Source organism: Podarcis muralis, chromosome 4 (assembly GCF_964188315.1).
Source record: "Podarcis muralis chromosome 4, rPodMur119.hap1.1, whole genome shotgun sequence".
Taxonomy (NCBI): domain Eukaryota; kingdom Metazoa; phylum Chordata; class Lepidosauria; order Squamata; family Lacertidae; genus Podarcis; species Podarcis muralis.
The window spans coordinates 4,230,052-4,249,891 of record NC_135658.1 but is presented as its reverse complement, the minus strand read 5'-3'; the positions used below and the strand labels follow the sequence as shown (position 1 = coordinate 4,249,891).

Here is a 19,840-nt window from a genome sequence, read left to right as displayed (position 1 = left end):
CTGCCTGCCTTCCCAGGGGCTTTTAAATCGTCCCGGACAGCGGAGAAGTCCTCCGCTGTCCGGGGCGATTTTAAAATGCCGCCCACCAGCATTTTAAGATCGCCCCGGACAGCGGAGAAGTCCTCCGCTGTCCCAGGGTTTTTTAAAATGCTGGGGGTGGGAAGAAAAGCCCTTGTCCCCCCCCCCCCCAGCCTTCAGAAGAGGTCCGGGGACAGACTGTCCCCGGACCTGGTCTGAAGGCGGTTTCCCTAGGAACGCATTAATTGATTTTCAATGCATTCCTATGGGAAACCGTGCATCGCAAGACGAAAAAACCGCAAGACGAAGAGACTTGCGGAACGAATTAATTTCGTCTTGCGAGGCACCACTGTACTTATTCTTTTTTTTACAGTGCCTCTTGAAATCCCACTAGCGTTGTCTCTACACCACATATGTTTTTCAGATAATCCACAAATTTTCCCCAGTCTCTGATGAACTTTTGGTGTTTAGTATATCTGATTTTCCCAGTTAATTTGTCCAATTCCGCATAATCTATCAATTTTAGTCTCCATTCTTCTTACAGTCCTTTCTTCTTACATCCAAAAAGAAAAGCTTCGGGTTTTTTCACAAAAGTATATCTTAACATTTTTTTCCACAGGAAATCCCTAAGATGATTCCCCTTTCAAACAGGATACGTGAACCTGGGTCAGTAGGGTCCTCCTCTCCGGCAGACGGACAACCCCATCCCCAGAGCTCCTCCCTCCCCCACTTCCCCATGGGGGTCCCCCACACCACCCATCACTCACCAGGATGGCTTTGAATCACCTCCGGCAGGTACAGCTGAGCTTCCAACAAAATATTAAAATACAATAGTCCTTCAAATATTAAAAGCTTCCCTAAACATAATAACAACCATCCATTTTCAGTCCATTGAGTTAGCAATTAAGCATTTCTGGAAAGGGAAATAGGATACTTTTGTATATTAGCATAAAAAGCATGCATAAGAAAGAATAGGATTTATTTATTTTGAACTTTGCTGGGTTCCTCCTTGGTAGCCAGTGCAATGGTTTAAGCAGGGCTAGAACTCAGGACCCGCTGCCTTGAGGGACACCTAAGAGCAGTTGGGCAGAGAAAGGTCTCCCTTGGGAGGTGGTGGACTCTCCTTCCTTGGAGGTTTCTCAGCAGAGATCGGAGGGCCATCTGCCATGGATGCTTTAGCTGAGATTCCTGCCTTGCAGGGGGTTGGACTAGATGACCCTGGGATCCCCTCCTATCTCTCCACTCCGGAATTCTAGGAGGAGCTTCCTTGCCTCCTGCAAAGCCCTTTTCCCTGCAAGCTCTTCCTCTGGTTTCCAGCCAAGGGAGGGAGATGCTCAGAGTCCGGCCAAGAGCCTTGCGCTCCAAAAGGATATCTGGGCATTGGCGGAGCCCGGGGGGGGCAGCTGCCCCCCTTAATCCATAAGAAATAATAAGAATCTGAGGATCTACCAAGCGAGAGGGGGCTGAGCTGGAGGGACTCGGCTTGGCAAGGGTTAAAGGGAACTGAGCTGCCTTCCTAGAGAGGCCAGGAAGCAAGGGGGGGCAGGTCCTCCAGAGCCAAGGCCCCTCCCTCCCCAGTCCTTTCCTGCAAGGAAGGGGGGGTGTTGCTTTGTGTCTCTCCTGCAAGGGCTGCCTCGCTCTCCCCTCCGGGGATCTGGTGAGTCTCCTCTCTCTCTGGGATCTGGTGGGGGTCCCAGGGCTGCAGCGGGGGAGGGTGCCTGGGGGGCCAGATCTGCTCATGTGGGGGGGACCCCAAGTCAGGGAGGAGAGGGTCCTGCCAGGGAGGGGCCAGGTCTGCCACGCTCTCCTTCCTGCAGATCAGAGGATCCTTGACTCCCACCAAATCTCCCTTCTTTAAAGAAAGGAGTCCCTGGGACTTTAACTGTGTGACGTCGCTCAGCCTCATTGCACAACAGAGGAAACATGTGCAAATGGTTTTCCAAAGCTGGACGAGGAGGTGGACTAGCCCCCCCCCCCCAAAAAAAAATCCCAAGTGCAGGAAGGAAGGAAAGGCTGGCTGCTGCATTGGGGACCAGTTTCCCAGTGTCTCCCAGGGCAGCTCCCCACGGAGGCCACTGCAGCAATCCCCTCGCACCCAGAGCAGGGCATCCCAGGACCACATCCTCTCTCTCCCAAAGGGATTGTTGCTGGCAAAGCAGCCGGAAATGGGCGCTGCTACTCACTGAGCCTCCAGGGACCTTGGCATCAATGGCTGTGTGTGTGTTAAGCTATCTAACAGAATAATAGTAATAAATTGCCCACCTGAATTTCAAGTGAGACGTCTTTGGCCCCGTCCACTTGGCTCTCTGGGGTTTTCCAGACACATACCTGGCCCTCAGAGCAAAGAAAAAGGGACCCCACCCCAGGAGTATGTCATGAGAGCAGCAGAGAGTCCAAGTGCAAGAAAAGGAGACAGAAGCAGGGGAGTGGGGGTGGGGGGAGCAACTCCTGAGGACCCGCAAGTGAGGACCCCCACTAGAGCCAAGCATCCATTTTTCACAAGATACAAATGACTCCCTTGTCAGTCAGTTCAGACTTCATGCATTCACTGGAAGGAAGTAGAAACCAGGTTGATTAATCTCACAGAAATCCCTTCAGTTGCCTCCACATTTTGCATTGTGAGAAGGCTAGAGACTTATTTCTTCTCCTCTTCCTCCTTTTCTTTTCAAAAAGATAGCTCATGGTCTGAGATGCGGTGAAGTCCAGCCCATTCCCCCCCCTATCCTACAGATTCTGTAAGAGAACAATGTATTTGCTTTGTAGGATTTGCTAGAGCTTCTCATTTAGATGGACAGAACTTGGCAGAAGACCGAAGGGTTCCTTCTGACCTCAGAGGCTTCCTGAGAGCACAGATGGATGTGCGAGACACAGCTGGCCCCAAAGCAGGAAGAGGCCATGCCAACCAAACTGGGAGCAGTGAGGGATTCTGGCAAAACCCAGTGCAGAAGATTCTGGGTGAGGAGGACACCCTCTGCTCAGAGGTGCAGAGCCAGCAGTTGAGGCAGTTCTGCTGCCAGGAGGCCAAAGGACCCCGAGAGGTTTGCAGCCGACTCTACCACCTTGACCACCAGTGGCTGAAGCCAGAAAGGCACACGAAAGCTGAGATGCTGGACCTGGTGATCTTGGAGCAGTTCCTGGCTGTCCTTCCCCAGGAAATGGAGAACTGGGTGAGGGACTGCGGAGCGGAGACCAGTTCCCAGGCGGTGGCCCTGGCCGAAGGTTTCCTTCTGAGTCAGGCAGAGGAGAGAAAGCAGGTGAGAGAGACTTTCCTCTGGATACTCCCAAGGGGCTCCAAACAGGAAGGAGAACATCCCATAATGGTCTGCTGATGGCCCATCCTTTTTCTGGGAAGGCATCCATGGAATGAGATCTCACACCCTTAAGTCTTTGTCATTCTCTTTCTAGTATTTCTCCCCATTCTCTGTTTTGAATCCTTGTTTCTTTCTCAGGGAAAGGATCTCTTTGCAGAAATGGACCTGGATTCCTGTGAGGCAGAGAGGCCTCCGTTGGACACCAGAGAGAGGCCACTGGGTAAGGAGGAAGGTGGTGTTTCTCTGTTTGGTCTTGTCCTGTGGGTTTCCCAACTCATCTGAGGGTTCTTTTCATCTTGTTTTGGGGGGGAGACAGTTGGAAAGAAGGGTCCAGAGGAGGGGAGATGTATTTTTTCACAACAAACATATGAAATGGGCACAAACGTCCAAATACTCTCAGTAGGTAAGGCTTTCTCAAAGGCCCACCTGTAGTTAGAGATGCCCTGTTTCACCTGTGAGAGAAGCAGGCACTCCTGGCGTCTTGCTTACCTTTTTTCTCTTGCAGGTGGCAGAAGGATGCCGGCAAGACCTCCTGATCCGTCTTTTCATGGGGGCAGAAGGGAAGCAGCAGCTCTGGAACCAGATAAGGTCAGGGGAAGCTGCCTTGTGGGGACAGAGGCCGAGGGATGGAGCAATGTCATGGACTGGTTGGGCACAGAGGAGTGGTGGGAGGAAACAGCCGGGGAACCAAGAAGGGAGGACGTCTTAGAGACCAAGGAGTGGAGGTGGAGGAAGGATGGGCGGTCAGAGGGAGAAGAGGGAGAAGCCTGGGAAGAGGAGATGTCAGAAGCTGAAGGGGAAACAGGGCTTAGTGGGCTGGGAGACTCTGTGGCAGAATGCAGTGCAGAATCAGAGGCAGAAGAGGAAGGAGGCAAGTGGGAGAGGAAGGTCGAGAGGCTGAGGTGAGTCAGGATAAGGAGGAGCCACTGGTGGCTCCCTCTCCTTCTGCCAGACGCCACCCTCCCTGCTTGTCTCTCAGAGCCAGGAGACGAAAATAGGCTTATTTTAATTAATCACTGAATGCTAAAATTGTATTCTAAGCAGTGGACAAACGAGAACAAATAATGGCTTGGGTTCACCTAACCAGCCCCATCAGATGAAAAATGGGGCCTGCCCCCCATTCCTACCCTTCCCCCTCTCCATGCCCCCCTGAACCCCTTGAATTTGGCTCTAGGGCATTGGGAGGGAACCTTCCCAGAATAGCTCACGAGGAGAGGAGAAAGTGGATCCGTCCATTGAGGAAACCAGAATATTTGGGTAGGCAGAATAACTTGGAAAACACAAGGTGGAGTACCACCTATTTGCACAAAGACAAATACCCATAATTAAAACACAGAATAAAATAAGCACCCATAATTAAAATGTGCAGCAAAGCAATCTTATTGAAACAACACTGCAATTAACAGGAAGGAAACCACAGAGCATTGTGTAGCAGATCATATTTCTCCTGTCTCAGAGGAGGACATTTCCCTTTTTCTTTTAGGGTCCAGTGTGCTTTGAAGATGTCGCTGTTCGTTTCACGGACGAGGAGTGGGCGTTGCTGGATCCTGACCAGAGAGCTCTGCATAAGGACGTCATGGAGGAGAATCGTGGGATCGTGGCCTCTCTTGGTAAGGCTCCCTGTGGGATCGTCCTATCTGCCTGGAAATTCAAAAAATACGTCTATGGACCAACCTCATATATTTTCACAGAGCTCAACAGAGCCCCCTATAACACCTGGGAACCTAACACCCCCACAATAAACAGTAAATTACAGTTTTTTCTTTGAACAATCTTCCTCAAATTATTCCTTTTTCTTCCATGATTGGGCTGCTTTCAACTGCCCAGGCCATCTTCAATGTCAGCTTCAGAATTGTTAGGAAAGATAAGTAGCTTCAGGTTTTCTGTTTTTGTTTTTGCTCCTGTCAGTCTTGGGTTGACCAAAGAGACGACTGACATTGGATAATAATAATAATAATAATTTATTATTTATACCCCGCCCATCTGGCTGAGTTTCCCCAGCCACTCTGGGCGGCTTCCATAGAAACCAAAAATACACTAAAATATCACACATTAAAAACTTCCCTGAACAGGGCTGCCTTAAGATGTCTTCTGAATGTCAGGTAATTGTTTTTCTCTTTGACATCTGATGAGAGGGCGTTCCACAGGGCGGGCGCCACTACCAAGAAGGTCCTCTGGTTCTCTGTAGCCTCACTTCTCGCAATGAGGGAACCGCCAGAAGGCCCTCGGAGCTGGACCTCAGTGTCCGGGCTGAACGATGGGGGTGGAGACGCTCCTTCAGGTATACTGGACCGAGGCCGTTTAGGGCTTTAAAGATCAGCACCAACACTTTGAATCGTGCTCAGAAACGTACTGGGAGCCAATGCAGATCTCTCAGAACTGGTGTTATGTGGTCCCAGCGGTCACTCCCAGTCACCAGTCTAGCTGCCGCATTCTGGATTAGTTGCAGTTTCCGGGTCACCTTCAAAGGTAGCCCCACGTAGAGCGCGTTGCAGTAGTCCAAGCATGAGATAACTAGAGCATGCACCACTCTGGTGAGACAGTTCGCGGGCAGGTAGGGTCTTAGCCTGCATACCAGGTGGAGCTGGTAGACAGCTGCCCTGGACACAGAGTTAACCTGCGCCTCCATGGACAGCTGTGAGTCCAAAATGACTCCCAGGCTGCGCACCTGGTCCTTCAGGGGCACAGTTACCCCATTCAAAACCAGGGAATCCCCCACACCAACCCGCTCCCTGTCCCCCAAAAACAGTACTTCTGTCTTGTCAGGATTCAACCTCAATCTGTTAGCCGCCATCCATCCTCCAACCGCCTCCAGGCACTCACACAGGACCTTCACCGCCTTCACTGGTTCTGATTTAAAGGAGAGGTAGAGCTGGGTGTCATCTGCATACTGATGAACACCCAGCCCAAACCCCCTGATGGTCTCTCCCAGCGGCTTCATGTAGATATTAAAAAGCATGGGGGAGAGGACAGAACCCTGAGGCACCCCACAAGTGAGAGCCCAGGGGTCTGAACACTCATCCCCCCCACCACTTTCTGGACACGGCCCAGGAGGAAGGAGCGGAACCACTGTATGACAGTGCCCCCAGCTCCCAGCCCCTCTAGACGGTCCAGAAGGATGTTATGGTCGATGGTGTCAAAGGCCGCTGAGAGATCCAGCAGAACTAGGAAACAGCTCTCACCTTTGTCCCTAGCCCGCCGCAGATCATCAACCAGCGCGACCAAGGCAGTTTCAGTCCCATGGTGAGGCCTGAATCCCGATTAGAAGGGATCCAAATGGTCCGCTTCCTCCAGGCATGCTTGGAGTTGTTCAGCAACCACCCGTTCAATCACCTTGCCCAAGAATGGCTAATTTGAGACTGGGCAATAATTGGCCAAATTGGCCGGGTCTAAAAATGTTTTTTTAAGAAGTGGTTTAATGACCGCCTCTTTCAGCGGGTCTGGGAAGGCTCCTTCACAGAGGGAAGCATTCACCACCCCGCAGAGCCCATCGCCCAGCCCTTCCCGACTAGCTTTTATAAGCCAGGATGGGCAAGGATCAAGGAGACAGGTGGTCGGTTTCACCTGTCCAAGCAGCCTGTCCACATCCTTGGAGGTAACAGATTGGAATTGATCCCATGTAACAGGACCAGACAGAACTCTAGCACTCTCCCGCCCTGGCCCTGCTCCCACGTTGGAGTCTACCTCCTTCTGAATCTGAGCGACTTTATCTGCAAAAAACTTTGCAAAAGCATTGCAGGAGATCTTGGGGTCCCTACCAGGCCCCGGTGGTGCAGGTGGTTCCGATAGATTCCGAACCACCTGAAAAAGTCTCCTTCTGCTGTTTTCTGCAGATGCAATGGAGGTGGCGAAGAAGACCCTCTTCGCCGTCGCCATTTCCACTTAGTAGGCTCGGCGTTGAGCTCTAGCCCGTGTCCGGTCTGATTCACAATGCGTTTTCCGCCACCGGCGCTCTAGCCGTCTCATCGATTGTTTCATCACCCTCAGCTCCGGGGGAAACCAGACCTGGAGGCAGGGATAGTCCTCAAACAACGACTAAACCTGCCTCCTTGGTAATGACATGGTCTGGTCTTAGCATAACTCCTCCTCCTGCCCGTGATCACTGAGATTGGGTGTCCCAATACATCCCCCCCTGTGGAACCTGCCCCACCCAATCTATTGGCTGAGGCCCACTCCCAGGCAGCCATGACCCTTCCCCTTAAAAAGCAAAATACAAACTATATAATAACTTAACAGAATAACAAGAACAACAACAACAACAACAACAACAACAATAAAACCAAAGCAAGAAACAATAGCGCTCAAATTAAACTACTCCCCACCCTGACTAAATGCTTATCCCACCCCAAGCAAAAATAAAATAATAAAATAATATAATATTATAAAAAACAACAACCACCATTTAAAGTGCTGCAAATTAAAAGTGCTTAAAACATTTAAAACCATTTTGTCCCTTGCTGCCAACTCCCTTCAGTGCTTCTCCATTTGTTCTTGAGGCTCTAATCCCTTTTTGTCTCCAATGCAGATTGTGATGAAACGGAAATCAAGAACAAAGGTGACCACGACAAAATCCCCAGAGAGGAGAAGCCACGCAAAAATTTGGAGTGTGGAGAAAGCTGTAGTCAGAGCTCCCATTCCCATCAACAAAATATCATTGGAAAGAAAGTCTATCCCTGCATGGAATGTGGAAAGAGCTTCAGGAAGCGCTCCATTCTCACTTACCATCAAAGAATTCATACAGGGGAGAAACCATATCAGTGTGTGGAATGTGGAAAGAGCTTCAGTCACAGCTCCAATCTCACTTCCCATCAAAGAATTCATACAGGGGAGAAACCCTATCAGTGTGTGGAATGTGGAAAGAGCTTCAGGGAGAGAGTCAGTCTCACTTCCCATCAAAGAATTCATACAGGGGAGAAACCCTATCAGTGTGTGAAATGTGGAAAGAGCTTCACAGATACTTCCTCTCTCATTTCCCATCACAAAATTCATACAGGGGAGAAACCCTATCAGTGTGTGGAATGTGGAAAGAGCTTCAGAAAAAGCTCCTCTCTCACTTCCCATCACAGAATTCATACAGGGGAGAAACCCTATCAGTGTGGGGAATGTGGTAAGAGCTTCAGGAATAGCTCCTCTCTCACTTCCCATCACACAATTCATACAGGGGAGAAACCCTATCAGTGTGGGGAATGTGGTAAGAGCTTCAGGAAAAGCTCCTCTCTCACTTCCCATCACAGAATTCATACAGGGGAGCAACCGTTTCAGTGCATGGAATGTGGAAAGAGCTTCAGTCACAGTTCCCATCTCACTTCCCATCAAAGAATTCATACAGGTGAGAAACCCTATCAGTGTGTGGAATGTGGAAAGAGCTTCACTCATAGCTCTTCTCTCACTTCCCATCAAAAAATTCATAAAGGGGAGAAACCCTATCAGTGTGTGGAATGTGGAAAGAGCTTCAGGAAGAGCTCCTCCCTCACTTCCCATCACAGAATGCATACAGGGGAGAAACCCTATCAGTGTGTGGAATGTGGAAAGAGCTTCAGGATGAGCTCCTCTCTCACTTCCCATCACAGAATTCATACAGGGGAGAAACCCTATCAGTGTGTGGAATGTGGAAAGAGCTTCAGGAAGAGTGCCCATCTCACTTCCCATAAAAGAATTCATACAGGGGAGAAACCCTATCAGTGTGTGGAATGTAGAAAGAGCTTCAGGAAGAGTGCCCATCTCACTTACCATCACAGAATTCATAAAGGGGAGAAACCCTATCAGTGTGTGGAATGTGGAAAGAGCTTCCGTCAGAACTCCGCTCTCACTTCCCATCAAAAAATTCATACAGGGGAGACACCCTATCAGTGTGTGGAATGTGGAAAGAGCTTCAGTCAGAGCTCCTATCTCACTTCCCATCAAAAAATTCATAAAGGGGAGAAACCCTATCAGTGTGCGGAATGTGGAAAGAGCTTCAGTCAGAGCTCCAATCTCACTTCCCATCAAAGAATTCATACAGGGGAGAAACCCTATCAGTGTGTGGAATGTGGAAAGAGCTTCACTGATAGCTCCTCTCTCACTTCCCATCACAGAATTCATACAGGGGAGAAACCATATGAGTGTGTGGAATGTGGAAAGAGTTTCACAGATAGTTCCTCTCTCACTTCCCATCAAAGAATTCATACAGGGGAGAAACCCTATCAGTGTGTGGAATGTGGAAAGAGCTTCACTCAGAGCTCCAATCTCACTTCCCATCAAAGAATTCATACAGGGGAGAAACCCTATCAGTGCATGGAATGTGGAAAGAGCTTCATTGATAGCTCCTCTCTCACTTACCATCACAGAATTCATACAGGGGAGAAACCCTATCAGTGTGCGGAATGTGGAAAGAGCTTCCGTCAGAGCTCCGATCTCACTTACCATCACAGAATTCATACAGGGGAGAAACCCTATCAGTGTGTGGAATGTGGAAAGAGCTTCAGTAGGAGCTCCAATTTCACTTCCCATCAAAGAATTCATACAGGGGAGAAACCCTATCAGTGTGTGGAATGTGGAAAGAGCTTCAGGCAGAGGTCCGCTCTCACTTCCCATCGCAGAATTCATACAGGGGAGAAACCCTATAAGTGTGTGGAATGTGGAAAGAGCTTCACTCATAACTCCCATCTCATTTCCCATCAAAGAACTCATACAGGGGAGAAACCTTTTCAGTGTTTGGAATGTGGAAAGAGCTTCACTGTTAGCTCTAAACTCACTTCCCATCAAAGAATCCATACAAAGGTCGGAAAAAACATTATACAGCTTTAGGAGCCAGGCTAATCCACACCTTTTTGACCAGGCCTTTTTCTTATTAACATATAATATTATTTTAACATGTGATGTTTTGTGTTATTATGTTGTGTTTTTATGTTCTAAGCATTCTGAGACGTGTGGGTGTAGGGAATACGGCCAACTCCTAAATGCCAAGGGGTCTTTGTCCCCCCCCCTTTTAAATATTGGAGGAGGTTTTAGGTTTTCTTTGTGTGTTTTTTGAAATGCAACCTTTTTTTTCTTCCACTACTTGCCATACAATTTCGCTTTCAATTTGCCCTTTTAATAAATTTTTATAAACCGCACAAAGGTCATGAGAAAAACAAAATACAAGAAAATACAAATGTGGACAGTTCCCATCTTTGCGGGCCAAACGCAAAAGTTGCTTTATAGAATCATAGAATCATAGAGTTGGAAGAGACCACAAGGGCCATCGAGTCCAACCCCCTGCCAAGCAGGAAACACCATCAGAGCACTCCTGACATATGGTTGTCAAGCCTCTGCTTAAAGACCTCCAAAGAAGGAGACTCCACCACACTCCTTGGCAGCAAATTCCACTGTCGAACAGCTCTTTAAACAGCTTTAAAGCAGGTTTCCCAAACTTGGGTCCCCAGCAGCTCCCGGACTACAGTTCCCATCATCCCTCCCCATTGGTCCTGCTAGCTAGGGATGATGGGAGTTGTGTCAGGAAAAAGCAGCAATGCAAAAGCAAGCTGCAGGTGTCTGGAATGCTAAACACAATGTTTATGTCTGTGACTGTACTATTGGAGAAAGGGGGCAGTCTATTCAGAGTACTGAGCACTGGATGTTAGCTCAGAGGGTCATGTGACCTGTACTGGAAGTACAGGGGTGGAGTCTGAGTGGTCTTCTGCTGGAGACTGAAGTGTACAGACATGTTTTCTCTGTACTGCTGGGATGACAGAAATAAAGGATGTAAATAGATTTCTGTCTGTCTCTTTCCCCCTCCCTGAGGGAAGGAGGGAGGAGGGTGTGTCCTTCTCACGTTGAGTGGGATCGCCGATTTGTGACCTTGCCTGATCCTGCCGGGGGACGCAGACGGGAAGGTCAACTAGGATCTCGAGCCGAATGCCTGGAGTGAGGCCAGTTACCTCTGACTGTCGGCTGGGAGAATCCTGACAAGTTGTAGTCCAAAAACAGCTGGAGACCCAAATTTGCTTTAAAGGGAAAGTAGGCTGGCCCTGTTATTCCCTCTGCTGGCCAAAAGCACTGCCCCAGAATCTGAACCACCCCCAGTACTCCTAATTGGAATTTATAGAGCGCAAAACTGAAGTTTGATCGGCACTTCAACCTCTAGGAAGCTTCTAGGTACTTTCTGCACCACCTAGAGCAGTGTTTCCCAACCGGTGTTAGTGTGCCGCGAGACGTTACCTGGTGTGCCGTGGGAGGGAGGCGGGCGCTTTCTCGTTCGCGCCCTGCAGCGAGAAGGGCAGCGCAGCGCCGCAGAAGAGGCCCAGGAGGCAGCAGGCGCCCAGCGCGCGACCGAGTCCCGCCCAGTTCGCCATGTGCGCCCGCAGCATTGGCGACCTGAGCCAGGCTCCGCGCACGATGCCCCGATCCCGGGCGGCGGGGGGGAACGCCTCCCCCCGCCACCCGCCATCGGGACGATGCCCCGATCCCGGGCGGCGGGGGGGGACGCCTCCGCCGCCGCCCGCCATCGGGACGATGCCCCGATCCCGGGCGGTGGGGCAGGAACGCCTCCCCCCGCCACCCGCCATCGGGACGATGCCCCAATCCCGGGCGGCGGGGGGGAACGCCTCCCCCCGCCGCCCGCCATCGGGACGATGCCCCGATCCCGGGCGGCGGGGCGGGAAGCCTGGGCGCGCTGATCTCGGCCTCCGCTGTCCCGGGGTTTTTTAAAATGCTGGGGGTGGGAAGAAAAGCCCTTGTCCCACCCCCCCGCAAGGCAAGGGGGAGGGGAAAAATTGAAACTTACACTTTCGTGCGTCCCTCCCGGCGTGACGCTGCGCGCTGACGTCACGGGGCTGTAATGGTGGTGTGCCTCGATATTTTTTTCATGAAACAAGTGTGCCTTTGCCCAAAAAAGGTTGGGAAACACTGACCTAGAGTACCCACAGAATTGTGGCTTCTACTGGCAACACACACAGGAAAACAAATGAAAGACAAACACAACGGGCAGGAAAAACCTGGAAAGGGCCATACCAAATGTACATCCGGTGTGAAGAGGTCACTTTTCCCACTGCTGAACAATGCCACAGGTAGAGGAGATGGAATGCTAGAAGTGTTCTCTGGGGCAAGGGCAGCTGCTGAGAAATTGAACTATGGGCGCAAAATATTACTCTTTTAAAAAGTCGCTGTCATTATAGACATTGCCATTCAAATGGTGTGCATGCATCCTGTGATTGATAGTGCAAGGCGGGACTTACCTGGCCCCCACCAATATTTTATTCAAGTCGGCACCACTGGGTCAGGTGGTTTACAGATTAAATAAATATATAAATCACCTCCCTTTGCAAATATTCCAGCTTGTCTATATCCTCATTTATTCTTTTTAAAAAATTATTTGCCCTTCATCTGAAGATTTTACATTGCAAACATACAGGATGAAAGCATGGCATTTCTCAATGTTGTTTCTGTTTCAGACGTTACAAATTATTGACAAGATAGACTGTTTCAAGAAGTGGCAAAAAGAAATTTCTAGATTTGCCTGGCAGGGCAAAAAGCCCAGAATAAAATACAAAATCCTTACTGATACCAAGAATAGAGGGGGGTTTGCCCTGCCGGACTTTAAGCTATATTATGAAGCAGCAGCTTTTTGCTGGTTGAAGGAATGGCTACTTCTTGAGAACACAGACATTTTGGATCTAGAAGGTTTCAATAATGCTTTTGGGTGGCATGCATATCTGTGGTATGATAAGGCTAAAGCTCATAAAGGGTTTAAAAACCATATTGTAAGGAAAGCTTTATTTAATGTCTGGAATAAATACAAAGATTTTTTGGAAAGTAAGACTCCTAGGTGGTTGTCGCCAATGGAAGCCAAAGCCGTGAAAAAGCTTAATATGGAATCTAAATGGCCGAGATATTCGGAAATTTTAGAACAAGAAGGGGACAGGTGGAAATTGCAGAGTTATGAGAAACTTAAAAACAAGGTGCGGGATTGGTTACATTACTTTCAAGTAAGAGAGGCCTATAATTTGGACAGGAAAAATGGCTTCCAGGTGGAAAAATCAAAGCTGGAAACAGAATTGTTAGAACCCAATGCTAAGATACTGTCAAGAATGTATGATTTGCTGTTGAAATGGAACACTGAGGATGAAACGGTTAAATCGGCTATGATAAAATGGGCCCAAGACATTGGTCATAACATTATGTTTGCTGACTGGGAACGGTTGTGGACCACCGGTATGAAATTTACGGCATGTAGTGCCTTAAGAGAGAATATTATGAAAATGATTTATAGGTGGTACATGACACCAGTCAAGCTTGCAAAAATTTACCATTTGCCTGATAACAAGTGTTGGAAATGTAAAGAAACTGAAGGAATATTATTTCACCTTTGGTGGACGTGCCCAAGGATTAAGGCGTTCTGGGAAATGATCTATAATGAACTGAAAAAAGTATTTAAGTATACTTTCTTGAAGAAACCAGAGGCCTTTCTCCTGGGCATAGTCGGCCAATTGGTGTCAAAGAAGGATAGAACCTTTTTATGTATGCTACAGCAGCAGCAAGAATACTTATTGCAAAGCATTGGAAGACGCAAGAACTACCCACCGTGGAAGAATGGCAGATGCAAGTAATAGACTATATGGAACTGGCAGAAATGACCGGCAGAATCCGAGATCAAGGAGAGGAGCAGGTGGAAGAGGACTGGAAGAAGTTTAAAGTTTATCTACAAAAATATTGTAAAATTTATTAATGCTAAGGGTTCTAAAAATGAAATGAAGGGGTTTTAGCGATTAAGATAAATAGACTTTAAAGAGATGGACAAAGGTTTAAAAATGAATAATTAATGATCTTGCTGAATTAATTTTTAAAATAGAATACAAGAAGGGAAGGCGGGTGGAAGTAAAGAGAAGGTTCTGAAAGCTATCAAAATGAAAGAGTGTTCTTTTTTATGCTAAACTTTTTTCTGTATTCTTTTTTGTATTTTTCTTTTTTTGATGTTTTTCTGTTTGGATTTTTGATGTTTGTCTGTTTTTTTGTGGTTTTTTCTGTTTGGTTGTTAATTCTTTGGAAATTTCTAATAAAATATTATTATAAAAAAAAAGAAAGCATGGCTTTCTCAAAAACAAGACAAGCCAGAGAAATCTCTTATTTTCTTTTTTTGGATGGAGTTACAAACTTTGTTGATCAGTGGACTGCAGTGGAAATAGTGCTTTTCGATTTCAGCAAGGCCTTTTGTACGTTCTCTATTGGTAGGAGAAAATAACAGAGACCAACCAGAGAATACTGAGAAGCAAAGCAGCTAGTAAGCCTGTTCTTTATAAACTGTTGCAACAGGGTTCTCCCCCACACGCAGGAGAGAGGAGGAGGACGCCGAGCCATGCCTGCAAGCCCTTATATAGACATTTTTAATTGTCCGCCCTGGAGTCCAAGACCACCCCCAGAAACATCATACATACATCACAGAAAAGGCAGTCTACAACAGAAAACTGAGTGCATTGTTTTTACCTTGTCTGCCAGGTTACCTGTTAATGGTCACTTGACTAGATTACCTGGGGAGGCTGGCCATTATCTTGTAATGATAATACTTCATTCCTGATCCAGGTCACAGGCTCACCCTATTCACACCTTAAATGTGCCCTTAAGGCAGGATTTGTGAGGACAAAGACAATGGGGAGGTTTCTGCATTTCCTTCAACCTTGTAGAGAAATATTTGAGGTGACTGTAAGAGTCAAAACGGCTTTAGGACTTTTCCTGTGGGTTTTGGACATGTGGTTTATATATTTATATATGTGTTTGCTTCGTACATTTAGATCTCTCTCTCTCTATATATATATATATCTATACACACACACACACACACACACACACACACACACACCTAAAAATTCTTATAACAATTCCCCCCTTTGGGGATATAATTTTTTTCTAAATAATTGCTGCCGCACAAATAATAACCTGGTATGTTGTAAATGGATGCCTTCATGTAAATCTTAAGAGACTTGCATGTCAGGCCTCTTAAGGCTATTTGCAGATGTAGCAGTGCACATAGCTGGACATAGGATATCACATAAAAATTAACACATGTTGCATTTTGTTACTAAATTACTTGTGGCATTCTAGCACTTTGGGAGAAACATTCTCAATAGTGGTCTCTGCTTTACACTTAGTGGGAAGGTCAAATAATGAGTGAAAAATGCAGTTTGTTTTGTTTCTGCCTTTATTGGGTGTTCCCAGGTGTCAAAACTAGCTCTCCTCTGGTCTCACACCTCCATTATATCACAGCAGCAACAATCCCTGGTGAATCCCCGCATTGACCATGTCACCTTGACCATGTCACCTTGTAGTGGCACAGGTTTTGACATTTCTTGAGAGAGATGTCTTTGCCTTGGCCTTTCTATGGGATTTTTATTATTATAGGCTCTGGTCTTCCACTCTAGGGAAGTTGCTCAGTTGTTCCTAAGGGGCCAAAAAGCTAATTGCAGCCTGGATACAATTGCCCATTCAAAAGGAGTCCAGTTAGAATTTATATAGCCCCATGGCTCACCGACGTAGAGTTCCAGCCCCACCTGGTGGTGGCGGTCAGCCTGGACCTTGTACGCATCCTTGGCCTGGCGCAGTTGCTCCTGTGATGGCCTGGGAATCTGATTCAGAGGCTGAACCGGAGGAATCCCAGCCTGCACAGGAGTCCCCGTCTCCAGGGCCGGCTGAGCCGGGGCAGGGCCTTGCATCTGAAGGGCCCGCACCTGTGCCGGATCCTCAGGAGCAGACACCAGATGAATCCACTCTGGCTCCGGGGGTGATTGAGGACCCATTGCCTGCAGGTGCTCCTCTCCCAGCCCTGTCAGGGGAAGGTGAGGCTGCCTCTGGGTCCAGTAACCCTCCAGCCTCTCCTGAGCTGCAGAGGCTGAGGGCAGAGAGGCGGAGGGAAGTAAGTTCTATCAGGAGGAGTGCTTGCCTTAAGACCAGGAGAGGCGAGTCACCTGTGGGCCGGGACTGCCCTAGGCCCCAGAGGAGATAAAGGCCAGTGAGCCCAGTCTCAGGTTGTTCCAACGTCATCGGAAACCTGTTTCTGCCAACACCCAGACCTGTTCTTCCGGAGTTCCCGACCACACCCGGCTTCTTGCTTTGGACCCCGCTTCACCTTTGATGGACAGTCTCCAGACCCTCAACCCAGGACTGGACTCTGACCACGCCTCACAGTAACCCCCCCACGGAGCAGCACAGTTTGCTCCCGCCACACCCGTACTCCCCCTTTGTTGTGGTGCGTTCGCGAAGAGCCAGAAGCCATGGCCGACCAGGCAGCTGCGTTGGTGGCATTGGCCCAGGAGAACCAGGCCTTGACTCACACCGTTCAGCAGCTAAGCAATGCGGTTACGGCGCTTCAGCAGCAGTTGGACGCCTTACTGGCTCCTGGGGCTGACGTACCAGTTTCTGGCAAGTACCCAGTGGCCCTGCCAGAGAAATTTGATGGGTCCCCGGCCAGCTTTCCCATGTTCCTCGCCCAGGCTAATCTGTATATTCAGGGGCGAGCCCGGAATTTTCCTGACGAATGCACCAAGGTGCACTTCTTGATCAGCTTGCTGAAGGACCAGGTGGCCAAGTGAGCTTTGCCATTGCTCCGGCAAGACTCTCCTTTGCTGGCAGACTATGTAACCACTTGGAGACTGCGTTTGGCAGCCCTATGAAGGGGAGCCAAGCCAATCAGGCGATTCGTCGGTTGAGACAGGACAAGTCCACAGCCGCCACCTACGCCACAGAATTTCGGCTGTTGGTGCAGGACTTGTCCTGGAATGACTCTGCACTGCGGGACCAGTATCTTGAGGGGCTTTCGGATGAGATACTGGACCAGCTGGCCACGATGGATCCCCCCACCACGCTGGACGCCCTCATTCAGCGGAGCCTGCAGATAGACGATCGGTTGGAGGACCGTTGTCAGGCCCGGGACCGCCAGCACTCCCGGCTCCCGTCTTTACCAGCAGGTCCACGACCATAACTGAGTTGCCGGAGGAGCCTATGCAGCTCGGGGCAGCACGGCCTCGCCTCTCCCCCACGGAGAAGACGCGGCGTCGGGAGGGGAACCCGTGTCTCTACTGCGGCAGAAGCAGACACTACGCCCAATCCTGTCCCGAGAAGGTGCCGACTGCCAGGAAACCACCAACCCTGGTAGCCGAAGGCCCTGCTACCTGGGGTCCCAAACAGCACATGATGGAATTGCAACACCTCATGGTCCTGGTGCATCATTCTATACCCTCCTGGTGTGCCCTGGATTCTCACCCATGCTCTGGTAGATTTGTGGGCAACCCTCTCCTATATGGACTCTGCCTTCACCACCCATTATCAGGTGCCACTCCAGGACAAAAACAGGTGCCACTCCAGAACCGGTACAGGTGGAGGAAATTGATTTCCAGGCCATCACAGGAGCAACTGTGCCAGGCCAAGGATGCGTACAAGGTCCAGCTATGTGCACTGCTACATCTGCAAACAGCTTTAAGAGGCCTGACATGCAAGTCTCTTAAGATTTACATGAAGGCATCCATTTACAACATACCAGGTTATTATTTGTGAGGCAGCAATTATTTAGAAAAAAAATTATATCCCCAAAGGGGGGAATTGTTATAAGAATTTTTAGGTGTGTGTGTGTGAGAGAGAGAGAGAGAGAGAGAGATCGAGATCTAAATGTACCAAGCAAACACATATATAAATATATAAACCACATGTCCAAAACCCACAGGAAAAGTCCTAAAGCTGTTTTGACTCTTTCAGTCACCTCAAATATTTCTCTACAAGGTTGAAGGAAATGCAGAAAGCTTCCCATTGTCTCTGTCCTCACAAATCCTGCCTTAAGGGCACATTTAAGGTGTGAATAGGGTGAGCCTGTGACCTGGATCAGGAATGAAGTATTATCATTACAAGAGAATAGCCAGCCTTCCCAGGTAATTTAGTCAAGTGGCCATTAACAGGTAACCTGGCAGACAAGGTAAAAACAACACTCAGATTTTTGTTGTAGACCGCCTTTTCCGTGATGTATGTGTGATGTTTCTGTTGGAAAACTTGCCCCCTCGGGTGAGGCTGGCCTCTCTCCCTGCTCCCAGGGCCTGTTTACCGGTGATCCTTTCTGGCTGACATCCCGGACAGTCCAGGGAGATCTTGATAGGCGACATCCCCCGGAATGGAAGATGCACACCCGCTTTGCATACCAGCAGGAGAAAGAAGATAGTCAGAAAGGCTTTTTACATCTTGTTTATTTCTGATTGTACATAAAACCTCTTCAGTCAGTTTAAAATCCTCTTTCCCAGTTTTATGTTGTCAGGGCTGCCTCAGGTCCCAGCTCACAAAGGACCAACGCCAGTGCCTCTTTATATACAAAAGTCTTTATTGAAGTCCATTGTAGGTTTTACATCCGTGGCGGGCAACCCTACGTCTGTAACTCTAGACCATCGAAGCTCCGTCTGACTCTTCCCCTCCCCTGCACCAGTTTAACACCCGAGCTTTGCTCCACCTCTTCCTCTTCTCCCTCTGCTCTTTTCTCCTCTGGGTCTTCCTGCCCTCTGGGGCCCCACCCTTCCTGGACTCTTCGGAGGCTGATTCCTCTGACTCCTCCCCCTGTCTCCGGCGGGCTTTGGGACCTGGCTCCCAATCTGGATTTTCTGCTGGCCCGCGCGCCTGCACATTTGAACTGGGCGCGCACGCCCAGTCAGCCACTTTCCTTCTAACGGCTACACTGCTTCCCCCTTCGGGGGGCTGGCTGGAACTGACCTCCGCTCCGCCCCTCCACTCTCCGACGGAGGCGTGGTCAGTTCTGACTCACTCTCTCTCCCTGCTGGAGAGGACGCTGGTTCTGATCTGTGGGCTTCTTCCCCCCCTTCTCTCTGGCGGGGAAGCTGGCCCTGATCTCCAGCTGCCGCTTGGGGACTCACCGCTGGCCCCCCTTGCCCTGACCCTGGGCACCTCTTTCTGGGAATCTTCTGATTCACTGGAGAGACTCATGGAATCTCCCGGGTCACTGTCATACCCTCCTAAGCTCCCCTCAGATTCTTCCCCTTTGCTCTCCAATTCCTCTTTCCCCTGTGGCTCTGCCCCTGAGCCCCTGACAGATGTCCTAAGACATATACCTCATTCAACCCACATTTTACCAGCTTCCTCACATAAATAGCACAGAGGACTCAGTCAAAAGCCTTACTGAAATAGAGATGCACTATTTCCACAGCAGGCCCCTGATCAACAAAGTTTGTAACTCCATCCAAAAAATGAAAAGAAGAGATTTCTCTGGCTTGTCTTGTTTTTGAGAAAGCCATGCTTTCATCCTGTATGCTTATAATGTAAAATCTTCAGCTGAAGGGCAAATACATTTTAAAGAAGAATAAATGAGGATATAGACAAGCTGGAATATTTGCAAAGGGAGGCGATTTATATATTTATTTAATCTGTAAACCACCCGACCCAGTGGTGCCGACTTGAATAAAATATTGGTGGGGGCCAGGTAAGTCCCGCCTAGCACTATCAATCACAGGATGATTGCACACCATTTGAATGGCAATGTCTATAATGGTAGCGACTTTTTAAAAAAGTAGTATTTT

At 48.9% G+C, this 19,840-nt stretch overlaps 1 protein-coding gene across 2 annotated transcripts in view; it reads left to right on the top strand.

Moving 5' to 3' along the window:
• Window positions 1-10,507, top strand: part of LOC144327627 (uncharacterized) — a 365,071-nt gene extending 354,564 nt beyond the window's left edge. The window contains exons 1-6 of one of the 2 annotated variants that reach the window (XM_077928013.1): window positions 1,504-1,675; window positions 2,782-3,272; window positions 3,468-3,549; window positions 3,835-3,917; window positions 4,813-4,939; window positions 7,855-10,507. In XM_077928013.1, the coding sequence (XP_077784139.1) occupies window positions 2,871-3,272; window positions 3,468-3,549; window positions 3,835-3,917; window positions 4,813-4,939; window positions 7,855-10,115 (2,955 nt within the window). In that variant the 5' untranslated portion in view covers window positions 1,504-1,675; window positions 2,782-2,870 and the 3' untranslated portion in view covers window positions 10,116-10,507. Of the gene's footprint in view, window positions 1-1,503; window positions 1,676-2,781; window positions 3,273-3,467; window positions 3,550-3,834; window positions 3,918-4,812; window positions 4,940-7,854 lie in introns of those variants that run through there. The other variant, XM_077928014.1, reaches the window with a different exon arrangement.
• The last annotated feature ends 9,333 nt before the right edge of the window (window positions 10,508-19,840 follow it).